The sequence below is a fragment of the Chelonoidis abingdonii genome, chromosome 5 (genome assembly GCF_003597395.2).
Source record: "Chelonoidis abingdonii isolate Lonesome George chromosome 5, CheloAbing_2.0, whole genome shotgun sequence".
NCBI lineage: Eukaryota > Metazoa > Chordata > Testudines > Testudinidae > Chelonoidis > Chelonoidis abingdonii.
In genome coordinates, this window is record NC_133773.1 from 20750977 (window position 1) to 20763069 (window position 12093).

General features: G+C 40.8%; 1 protein-coding gene across 9 annotated transcripts in view; it reads left to right on the forward strand.

Moving 5' to 3' along the window:
- PTPN13 (protein tyrosine phosphatase non-receptor type 13) overlaps window positions 1-12093 on the forward strand; it is a 187367-nt gene that overhangs the window by 94439 nt on the left and 80835 nt on the right. For all 9 annotated transcript variants that reach the window (XM_032800220.2, XM_032800218.2, XM_075066128.1 and 6 more), the window contains exon 7: window positions 3219-3782. In XM_032800220.2, coding sequence (XP_032656111.1) covers window positions 3219-3782 — 564 coding nt within the window. The remainder of the gene's footprint in view (window positions 1-3218; window positions 3783-12093) is intronic.

Here is a 12093-nt window from a genome sequence, read left to right on the forward strand (position 1 = left end):
ATCCCCACATGCTGAGGTCAGGAGTTAGTCTCCTCATTGCTGAGCCTTTGGAATAATCAGAGCCTCTAATAGGGCTTGCCAGGGAGTCTATTGTAGGGAGTATTCCAGCATCTATTCCCTAAAATAGACAATCAATGCTTGAGATTGATGCCCTGCTCCTCCCCCTGAAGTTTTCTCATTCCTATATTTGTACAAATCACGGTCCTTTACTGCACGCTCCATCAATGTACAATAGACATGCTTGCTGCTGTGTGTGAACCAAACTAGTGGTTATAATATGCTTGGAAACAGTGTTCGCTATTATGGCCCCAGTTCAGGAGAGCATTCTTGAGCAGGGATACTTTCTTGAATTGGGCCTGTATGGTTCATAAGTTGTCCTGAAATATAGTCAAAGTGTTACATGGGTGTCATAGCCATCCTTTTTTTGGTGGTGGAGTAGGAGAGGCATTCCTCATTTTCCTTTAACATCATTATTCTTTCACTAGATTTATGCATGCATTTAATTTCAGTTTAGGCAGTCTGATTTGGAAAGTAAAACAATAAGGTGAAGCAATGCAAAAGCAATTTTTCCAGATAAAAATCTTACTTTTAGATTTGAAACTCTGGGAGTGGGTGATTTCACTTTGATGTCTCCCCCCTCACCCTCCGCAAGAATCTTAAATAAATAGTGGAAATATTGAAATACATTTCTCATGTTTATGAGTTGACGTGTTGCCAAAGTGCACCCACTCGTTTGCATCTGCTGCAGTATTTACACCCTTTCCTAAACCACGTTTGCATACACTGCGGGGGTGGAGAGAAAGGGCCATTGGCAGCAGCAGACTCACTTGTGGTGGCATTGTGGCCTATGACCATCTGAAGGCTGTTTAAGTGCAAACTGGCTAACAGACAGCCATTGAACATTTGAGCTAGGCAGGGGCCTTCTGGGTAATAAGTGGTACAGATCATCAACAGATGCCCCATGGAAGATGGTGGCCAGCCATAGGTTATTTAATTTTTTTAATTGAGGCTTAGGGCTTTAAACCTAATTTTGGAATGTTGACTTGTTTGTGTAACAATCAGTTTTGGAATGTTTTTATCCCTTTGACAAAGCCTTGCATTTTAATATGACTTTCTGCTTGTACATTGAGTAAACCATGGACGGTTTCACTGAGTCCTTGAAACCTCACAAGAATCGACATTTTCTCCACATCTTGTATTTTGATGTTAGGGCATACTGTATAAAGGAATGCAATATTAAAAATGACTTTGCAAGGATAAGAAATGCTTATTTTATTATGCCAGGTCTTATTCAGACCAAAATGGTAACAAGAAAAGAGTAGACAGTCAAAGCTTAGGGGTGCAAATCAGTGAGCTTCCAGAGTGTTTGTAGAAACTCTTAGAGCACTCAGTAAAATACAATAAAAAGTAATAGATTCACTGGAAGCTCAGCAGGAGCCTAATGCACAAGTGTGACTCTTGATGAGAGTTGATCAACTCTCTCATAAAGGGCAGCAGTTCAGATTCCAGAACTGTCCTTCACAATAGAAGGTTCAGTGCAGCAAATTACTCTGAGTTCTAGGATTGTTTTCTTTGGTGAAGAGGACTTCAAGACTGACTCAAAGGGAAGAAATATAGGCTAATATCTCATCTGGGATATTGTTAAAAGTGCACTCTGAGAGACAATGTGCACTACTATATCTCTAGGTGGGTTGGCAGAAAGATTGACTTGGCTACATGCCAGAGACTGTTTTCAATCTGTTTTTTCCCGGCACAGATGCTATCATGGGGTGAAAATCAACATGTATAATGTGCATACACCTCAGGTAGACATCCTCCTCCTAGTTTTTAGCAGTATATTTCTGGAGTTGTAATATACATGGGACTAAACTACTCTATGTTAGGAATACACAGTCGAGTTTTTTGTTCAGATTTCCATAACTTTGTACTGAAAGTTTTCAAATGTTTCTGTATCAAGATGTACAGAACAGAGAAGTAACAGTAGTTGGGCATCATCTGATCCTCTTGAATATTAGTAATTAGTAGTTTTACCTCTTGAATATTAGTAATTTTTAAATCTTTACACAGTAGTGTTAAGCAAGTGCCATTTGATGCTTTTAGACTTTGTCTACATTACAGCTCAAGTCGGCATAATTTATGTTATTTGGGGGGTGAATAAATCATAAGGATTGATGTGGACAGCACTGTGTTGGCGGGAGAAACTTTTGCAGCTGTGCCACTGTAAACTCTAGTGTAGCCGTGCACTTAAATACACCCAAACATGTAGTTTGTAGAATCAGGCCCTGTGTTATTTAACAAAATGCTTGCATCGGTGAGTAGTTTGCGGTTTTATGGTTGTAGGTACTTCTCCTGGTAGTGGGGGTTTGTGAAACTGGGCCCATAGTTTCCAGAAAGTTTCATGATGAAAACCTCTACTTGCACTGAGAGTTTTCAGTGCTAGTGGGGTGATATTGAGGTTAAGTAAAGTTTAGCATTCTTCCAAATACATTTGTAGAAGAAATATCTCATTTGATAGTATTATTTGTAAGTAATTTCAAAATAGCCTACTTGCCTGAAATGCTATCTTAACGTAAAGCATAAAAGCTCATTCAATTACTCTATTTTTGAAAACTCGATCAAAGTGCCTATCTTAAGTTCAGAAAGTTAACTCAAGAGAGTCTAACATCATCCAAGAATAGTAATTACTGTGAGATCCAGGATTTTTTAAATTCCAGGTTACATAGTCATCTCCTACTGCTGCCAATACTGTAGTGTATCCAGGTAATCAGTAGAACAAACCTAGACTTGTCATAAAGCAATAAAAATGTGGATTGTGCCTTTAGAGCACAGTGGGGGAATTATGTAAACTATAGCTCTAATATTTTCAGGAGTTTTTCAGATTATTTTCAAAACATCATTTGGTGATGGGAGAAAACTGTTAAAATATTTATTTCACTCTGTGTGTTTTAAAATATTATTAGTTACCCAACTCCACTAGGCCAGGAATTCACCCTTGGATATTTTAGAAACAAGGAAAATGAATGTTGGAAAGTATCTGATAACATAAGCATTGTTTTGGGTTATTCAGTGCGGAATCCTCTGAAGTATTTTTTCAACATTTGCACGATAAACCAAAAGCTGCATTTTGAAATAGTGTATAGCTTACAAAATCAATAACTTTTGTTGCGCTCCAGTGCCTGAACCGATAGTACATACATGATGGATTCTTCTCATTCCAGGACGAAGTTTAATGAGTGATGCATCAGAAGTACACAAGGCTCAATTCTCTCAACAGGCCATGTTGAACAAAGGGCTTAGTAAATCTATGGGGGTCCTGTCCATCAGAGGAGCAAGAGGCGAGGAAGATTTTTTTCAAAGCATATCCTCAGATTACTACTCTGGACGTGAAGATGCTTGCTGTACTTATCGGTGTAGAACAGATGACTTGGGGGGAAAAAGTAACGTTGGAGCAGACAGTGCTCCTAAACGGAAGGTTTGGGCTTCCTCCACAGACTTGCTGTGTACAACTAACAAAGCAACTGAGACAGACCATTCTGCAGAGTCTCACAGACACAGCAATCGCTATGAGACAGTTACAGTACGGACTTCAACTACCACTAGGAACAAGGAAGCAAGATATTCAGATGGAAGCATAGCACTGGATGTCTTCGGCCCTCAAAAAGTGGAACAAGTGCGCCCGGTGCCAGAGTCTTCAACCTCTGCAGCAATATCGTGTGCCTTTGACAGGATCAGAGAGAGACAGAAGAAATTGCAGGCTCTGAGGGAAGCCATGAATGTAGAAGGTGAGTGGGGTTTTCTACATTTTGTTGGTGAGGGGGTTACTTTATGCAGAGGCTCCCTCCATTTGATTAAGTTAATATCTCTATAGCATCTCTTGGAGGAGGTGAGATTTTGCTTTTCCTCAGTTTTTAAGTAAATGACAAAGCAATTAGAATGGCTGCTGCCAGTGCGGAAGTAGGGATAGAGCTACTGCTATACTGTATCAGACCAGTTGCCCATTTAGGCGAGTATCCTGTTTGACATTATCCCACAACAGATGCTTCAGATGAAATTGCAGAAAGCCCTGTAGTAGACAATGGTGGAGTAACTTTCCTCCAGAGAAAGCTTCTTCCTAACTCCCAATAGTGAGAAGTTGGTTTATACCCTGAAGCAGAAGGGATTACATCTCTTCCAGCCTTCTTGGTTGATTGATTGGTTGTATATTAATAACTTCGGATGATCTTGTTAACCTTTTTTGAATCTTGCTAAGAGGTTGGCTCAATGGTATTGAGTGGCAGTGAGAATCATAGGCTAACTGAGCATTTATATGAAAAACATTTCCTTTTATCAGCTCTGTAGACATTCATCAAATCATCTGTATGTGAAACCCCGCAGGTGTGTCTGCAATATTTTGTTTTAAAAACTTGCTAGTGTTTTCATGGGTTTAGTTATGTAAGTAAGGGACTAATAGTAAGGGACAAATTCTGACCTTGAATTGGCCGCATGCTTTGCGGAATAGCTTGTAAAATCACCTAATGCACAAGACAGAATAGCTATATTTATTTGATATTCAGAACTAGATACACTTCTACTCTGATATAATGCGGTCCGATATAACACGAATTCGGATATAAAGCAGTAAAGCAGCTTTCCGGGAACAGGACTGCTTTACCTCATTATATCCGAATTCATATTACCAAGAGCGGTTCCTCTGGGCCCACCCGTTACTTGCTGCGGCCCTCCCTGGGGTCCTCCCACCCCCGCTCACCTCCACTCCGCCTCCTCCCACGAGTGCACTGCAGCTCCACTTCTCCCCACTCCCTCCCAGGCTTGCCATGCCAATCAGCTGTTTGGCGCATCAAGCCTGGGAGAGAGGAGAAGTGAAGCTGCAGCACACTCATGGGAGGAGGCGGAGCGGAGGTGAGCTGAGGCGAAGGGCCGCAGCAAGTAAGGGGGACGCACAAAGGAATTGCCCCCTGCCCCAGTTCACCTCCACTCCACCAGCACCTCCTCCTCCCACGAGCACACCCGCAGCTCCGCTTCTCCTCCCTCACAGGCTTGGCTGCACTAAACAGCTGATTGATGTGGCAAGCTTGGGAGAGAGGGAGGGAAGGGGGAGAAGCGGAGCTGCGGTGCGCTCGTGGGAGGAGGCAGAACGGAGGTGAGCTGTAGGGTGGGGCCATGGGAAGGGCCACAGCAAGTAATGGGGGGCGCAGAGGAACCGCTCCCCGCTCCAGCTTATTTCCGCCTCCTTCCCTGAGTGAGCCGCCGCCACACCGCTTCTCCCCCCACCCACTTCCAGGCTTGCTGGGCCAAACAGCTGATTGGCGCGGCAAGCCTGGGAGGAAGGGAGGGAGGGAGGGAGAAGCAGAGCAGCAGCGGTGCGCTCAGGGAGGAGGCGGAGGCAGAGCGGAGGTGAGCTGAGGTGGGGAGCGGTTCGTCTCCCTACCCTGATATAACATGGCCTCACATATAACGCGGTGAGATTTTTTTTTGGCTTTTGAGGACTGTGTTATATTGGGGTAGAGGTGTAGATACAAAGATTTCACTGCTAGGGTTACTGATTGGACTCAGACTGTGAGGGTCTGTAGTGCTGAAAAGTCATTGTGGTTTGGTTGCTGTAAGAGTGCCTATGTGAAATGGCTGTTTCAGTCCAGGTTTTAGTGGGCATGTCTAAGGCCTTATTTCAGGAACGCATCCCCATTTAGACAAGATGGTTACGTACCTTGCTGAAGTGTGGCTTATCGGCACCTCTTCTGGCCATCTCAGCAGAGATTTAGGATTGAAAGGCATAGAGATCAAACCACCTCTTACCATTGGAGGTGGTTCTTGCCTGTCAGTGGTGAGGCATGTTAGGGATAGTGTGGGGAAGCTTGAAATGTCCTGCTTCTCCTGTCAAGTTAGCATCTTTGATAAATGCTACATTTTGAAAGCAATAAAATGAAAGTGGGTGATAATAGATACCTGGAGATAACCACTATGTACCTGGAATTAGACTCTATCCCACTAGAAATGCATACACTAAGTGAAGGCTTTTGTCATTTAAGGATCTTTATTTAAGGAGACTGTATCATCTCTTATTTCTGTCTAGAAAAGTGAAAAAAATTATAGTGTATAAAATAAAAAGCATCAGTATTTTCTAAGCTGTGCCATTTAGTTACATTAATTTTTCTGGGTTTGTCATGTTGAAACAAAGAGCTTTTTTCCTTTTAAACACACTCCCTTAATTTTGAAATATCACTATCCCTGGCAATATTATTTGAAAACTTTTAAAGCCAGACTGCACTAATCTGACTAATATATGAATTAACTCTCAATCTTTGAACATATGCAGTTTATGAAACCAAAGAGCAGGCCACTCCCTGTAAAGAAAATAATAAATTGTCCACCCTTTAAGAGCTCTCTGCATTGTACATGTTAATCTTGCACAACAACAAAACCAAAGACAGACAATCCAACTGATGAGCAAGAATTCATCATCCCCATGCAGACAGTTTAGTGATTCTGAACAAAACCTTGTAGGTCTGTGACCTGAAAACTTTTGAGATGATTCCAGTGTATGAAACTACTAGATTCCTGTAAGGAAAGGTTGAAAGTGCAGTTAGGGATAACAGATACGCTGGCTTCCTATTCAATGCTGTTGAATGACAAATTTACTTTGAGAGGGTGTAGACAATAATTAATGACTCATTTACCATCATTATGAATTCGCAATACCTATTTGATAGAACAGGTTGTAAGACAGTTTCCAGCAAAGGCCTGACTTGTGACATGCACGTTTTACGTTCCCCTTAAAAAGAATTGTGAAATAAACATCAGTATGCCTTGATTTATCACATGTAGTCCTTGGCCAAAGGAGAGCTTTGCTTTTGGGTGTAGCGGAATTTTTAGAGAAGTCATTTTGAGAAACAAGTCTTCAATACTCTGGCTTTTCATTTTTTTTAGACTGTTCTGGTTTTTGTGTATGTCCGTTATTCACAAATGACTGGATTAAAATCTTGTTTTAAATATGAATTCTCAATAAGACCTACTCTCCATTGGTTTTTGGTGAGGAATGTTTTTTATCAAGTTGGAGTATGAAGGGTTTTTAGAGGCACACTTCATCTGTGTTTATAACTTGCATGAGAAGTCCGTTGAATGTTACACACTTCTTTCTGACTTATTTTGAATGAAGCAAATATTTCATAAAATATGAACTATGTCTACCTCTTTTCATTTTCTGTGTTCTCTTTTAGCCTCCACGTTTCTTACTATATCATACAGTACCTTGCCTGTTAAAATAGGTTAGACCCTTAAAGTGTATGACAAGAGTTTAGGAGTTGGAGAAAGAAAGTGCTGGATTTGTGTCTTTTACTTGCTTACTCTGTTGACGAGGTGAACGTAATCGCATGCAAGTAGGTTATGTAGTACACTACCATTGTTAACCACTTTTGAAATCCCTCTTTGCTGGGCAGATGCTTTACATCTTTCAAATATGGTGGTAGTATTTTGAAGTGCACTTGGAATGGATACCTGAACCTAAATGCATGCACAGCTTTTTGAGGTAGTTCCGTGGCAGTGCATAGGTGAAGCTACTGATCCACTGGGAAGCTCACGTCACATAGAATGTGTTACCATCCTTTGGAAGCAGATATCAATGGTTTAGGTCAGCACCTCAGAGGTGGCTGTCTGACTCTTTCCCATGGAACATCACACAGCTGACGGGTAGGAGGCTGATCTCAGCTTAGGAAGGAACTGCCCAGAAAGACGAGAGCATGAGAGGATCTAGAGAAAGGGAGTGCATTGTCCTCTCTCCTTCCCAGATCATCACATCTTCACACCTGGCCCAGAGTGACCTGAGGGAAGGGGGTGCTGGAAAATGATGACTTCTGCCTTTAAAGGAAAAGGTTATGGGGAGGAAAGAGTATCTCAATAATGAGGGCATTTAGCATGAGGGAACAGGTCCTTGATGCTGGCCACGAGGTAGAACAGGGGTAGGCAACCTATAGCACACGTGCCAAAGGCGGCTGATTTTCACTGGCACTCACCCTGCCTGGGTCCTGCCCGAGCGGCTCTGCATTTAATTTAATTTTAAATGAAGCTTTTTTTAACATTTTAAAACATTTTAAAAACCTTATTTACTTTACATACAACAATACTTTGATTATACATTATAGATTTATAGAAAGAGACCTTCTAAAAATGTTAAAATGTATTACTGGCACGCGAAACCTTAAATTAGAGTGAATAAATGAAGTCTGGGCACAGCACTTCTGAAAGGTTGCTGACCCCTGAGGTAGAACTATAGTGCTGTAGGAAGACGTGTTTACAGGGGCCTGGCTGGGAAGAAGTATCTATTTGCAAGACCTATTTTGGGTGGGATTTGAAATGGTGTTTACTCAAGATCCCAGCTGTCCTTAGTCCATCCCCGTTACTGCATATGCAGGTCAATAAATCTCTGCTTTTTCCCCCCCCTTTTTCTCTAATTACAAAAAGGCATTAGATCTTAGTGCAGACTAAAGTGTGCTGAATATAACTTTCTTTTTGCATCACAAAGGAACTTTAAGAAGACAAAAAGCCACATCTTACTTTTAAATCTATGTTATTTTGAGTTAAGCTGAGAAACTTTTGTGTTGTTCATGTAACTTTAAGGGTTGAATGTGGGCTTTTTTTAAAAATGTTCCCATGCATAGGATCTGGTCCTCAAAGTTTTCACTCGGAACACATCTGACAACCAAATTACAAACTCTTCAAAAATAGGGTTTATAGTGGAAAAGCTAACACAACCTTAATTATAGCAGCGCTGTAGTACAGCAGCTCGCAAAAAGCTGCAAACCACATAGGCTGCATTATATTAAACTGTGCAGTTGGGTTTTGAAACAGAATGTTTCAAGTTTAATTTTATAAACTTGTTAAGGATAACTTGTGCGAGGTGCTTAGTTCATTAACTTGCAATATTATGTTCAGCTCAGATATAAGGTCATTTCACTTCTCTATTCTAATGAAAATTTAGATAGTTGTTGATTGTCAAAGTGCTTAGCTAGAAGATTGTGGGGGGGAATCTTCTCTGAATTCAAGTGTACACGATCCAATTATGAACACTAAAAACACACAGTGATCAAGGTGTGGGTGTACCATAGATTTGTACATAGTGGCATTATAATATTTTCTGTCTTATTATCTGTCCTTTTCCTAATGGTTCCTAACATTCTGTTCACTCTTTTAACTGCCACTGTACATTGAGGAGATGTTTACAGAGAACTATTCACAATGATTCCAAGAACTCTTTCTTGAATGGTGACAGCTAATTTAGACCCCATCATTTTGTATGTATAGTTGGAATTATGTTTTCCAATGTGCATTACTTTGCCGTTATCAGTATAGAATTTCATCTGCCATTTTAATACCGAGTTCTGTGAGATTCCTTTTGTAACTCTTCACAGTCAGCTTTGGACTTAACTATCTTGAGTAGTTTTGTATCATCTGCAAACTTTGCCATCTCACTGTTTACCCCTTTTTTTCAGATCGTTTGTGAATATATTGAAGGCACTTGTCCCAGTACGGACCCTTGGGAGACTCCACTATTTATCTCTCTCCATTGTGAAAACTGACCATTTATTCTGACACTTTGTCTCCTGTCTTTTAACCAGTTACTGGTACATAAGAGGATCTTCCATCTTATCCCATGACTGCCTATTTGCTTAAGAGCTTTTGGTGAGGGCCCTTGTCAAAGGCTTTCTGAAAGTTCAAATATATATCCACTGGATCACCCTTATCCACATGTTTATTGACCCCCTCAAATAATTTTCATAGATTGGTGAGGCATGATTTCCCTTTACAAAAACCATTTTGACTCTACCTCCAACATATCGTCTTCATCTGTGTGTCTGATAATTCTGTTCTTTATTGTAGTTTCAACTAATTTCCTGGCACTGAAGTCAGGCTTACCAGCCTGCAATTGCCAGCATTGTCACTGGATCCCTTTTTAAAAATGGGTGTTACATTAGCTATCCATAGCCCATCTGTTACAGTGGCTAATTTAAGTGATAGGTTACATACCACAATTAGTAGTTCTGCAATTTCATATTTGAGTTCATTCAGAACACGTGGGTGAATTCCATGTGGTCCTGGTGACTTATGCTGTTTAAATAATTGTTGTGTTCCAAAACTACCTCTCTTGACACCTCAGTCTGGGACAGTTCCTCAGATTTGTCATCTAAAAGGAATGGCTCAGGTGTAGGAATCTCCTTCACGTTGTCTGCAGTGAAGCCCAATGCAAAGAATTCAGTTAGCATCTCTGCAATGGCCTTGTCTTCTCCGAATGCTCCTTTACCACCTCAGTTATCCAGTGGCCCAGTGATTGTTTGGCAGACTTCCTGCTTCTGCTGTACTTTAAAAAAATTGCTGTTTACTTTTGCGTCTTTTGCTGTTGCTCTTCAGAGTCTTTTTGGCCCTGCCAAATCATACTTTTATACTTGACTTGCTAGAGTTCCTTTCTATTTTCCTCAGTAGTATTTGATTTTCAGTTTTTACAAGATGCCTTTTTGTTTCTAACCACCTCTTCTACTTGTTTTTTAGCCATGGTGGCATTTTTTTTGGTTCTCCTACTGTTGTTTTTTTTTTAATTTGGCATATACTTGTAGTTTGAGCTCTTCTTAACTTTAAATGCCAGCAATCTGGTTCCAGTTTGGTTTATGTGGAATGCATCCTTCTTGTATAGGCTTCTCCTTTCCCAAAGGGTCCCCAGTTCCTGTTAAACTTTAATCCTTCCTCTGAAAACCATCATCTCATCCATTCACTGAGACCCTACAGTTCTGTCTGTCTAACTGACCCTGCATGTGGAACTGGAAGCCTTTCAGAGAATGCTACCATAGAGGTCCTGGACTTCAGTCTCTTACTAGCTGCTTAATTTGGCCTCCAGGATATAGCCCCTAACTTTCCCTAAATCATTAGTGCATACATGAACCACAACCACAACACTGCACGTAAGTCTGTGTCATAAACAGATAGCTAAGGGTTAATGTTTCTTTTACCTGTAAAGGGTTAACAAAGGGAACCAAACACCTGACCAGAGGACCAATCAGGAAACCGGATTTTAAAAATGCTCAGGTAAGGGATATGTTTGGTTGTGTCTTTTGTCTGGCTCTCAGGCTATGTAGTATGTATTGTCTACTCAAGCTCTATATCTTCAGTCTATGTTTTGTATCTATTATTGTTATATATATATTATATCTATATTATCTTGTTATCGTTTTTGGTATTTACATGTGTGTCAGTGCTGGAAGTTATAGTATCTCTTTTGAATAAGGTGCTGTTATTTTCTTATTTCTTTATATATGACCTTGTATTATTGGTACCTTGGTACAGGAGAATATTATGTCTTTTTTCTTTTTATGTAAGCTTTCTTTTAAAACCTGTTGTATGTTTTTCTTTCTGGTTAAAGGCTACGGAATCTGAAGGAGGTGGGATTTAATCTCTTTGTGAGCATTGATCTTGTTGTCGCATAGCCGTGTGTGTATGTGGGAGTATGTTATCTTCTATATTCTCTCTTCTGTTGTTTGTGTTCAATGTTGTATTTGATTAGTCTGTGATATATTTATTCTGGGTGGTATGTGATATAGGTGTTGAATGGGAAGTGGGTTATTTCCCTTTGTTGTAGACTCAGGGCATCTGAGTCTTGGGGGTTCCCCAGGGAAGGTTTTGGGGAGACCAGAGTGAGCCAAACACTGGAAATTTTGGCTGGTGGCAGCGCTATCAGATCTAAGCTGGTAATTAAGCTTAGAGGAGGTTATGCTAGTACCTCATATTTGAACTCTAAGGTTCAGATTGAGGAATTATACTATGATAGTCTGTCTAAATGTCTCAAAAGGTCCGCAACCTTTGCCCCTAGCAGGCATTTCAGCATATGGTTCTCCCAGTCATTACAAACCCTGTATTTCTAGTTATCATATCTCCCATTGCTCTTACTCATCTCTTCCTAATAAAAGGGGTCCTCTCCTCTCCCCTGGAGAAGTATCCTCGGTGTGAGAGGATTCCGTGATATCATCTGGAAGGAAGGTCCCAACTATGGGATCATTCCTCTCTCTGCTCCAGCTTGATGTTCTCCTCCCTCAAGACTTTCGTCCTCAACAGCAC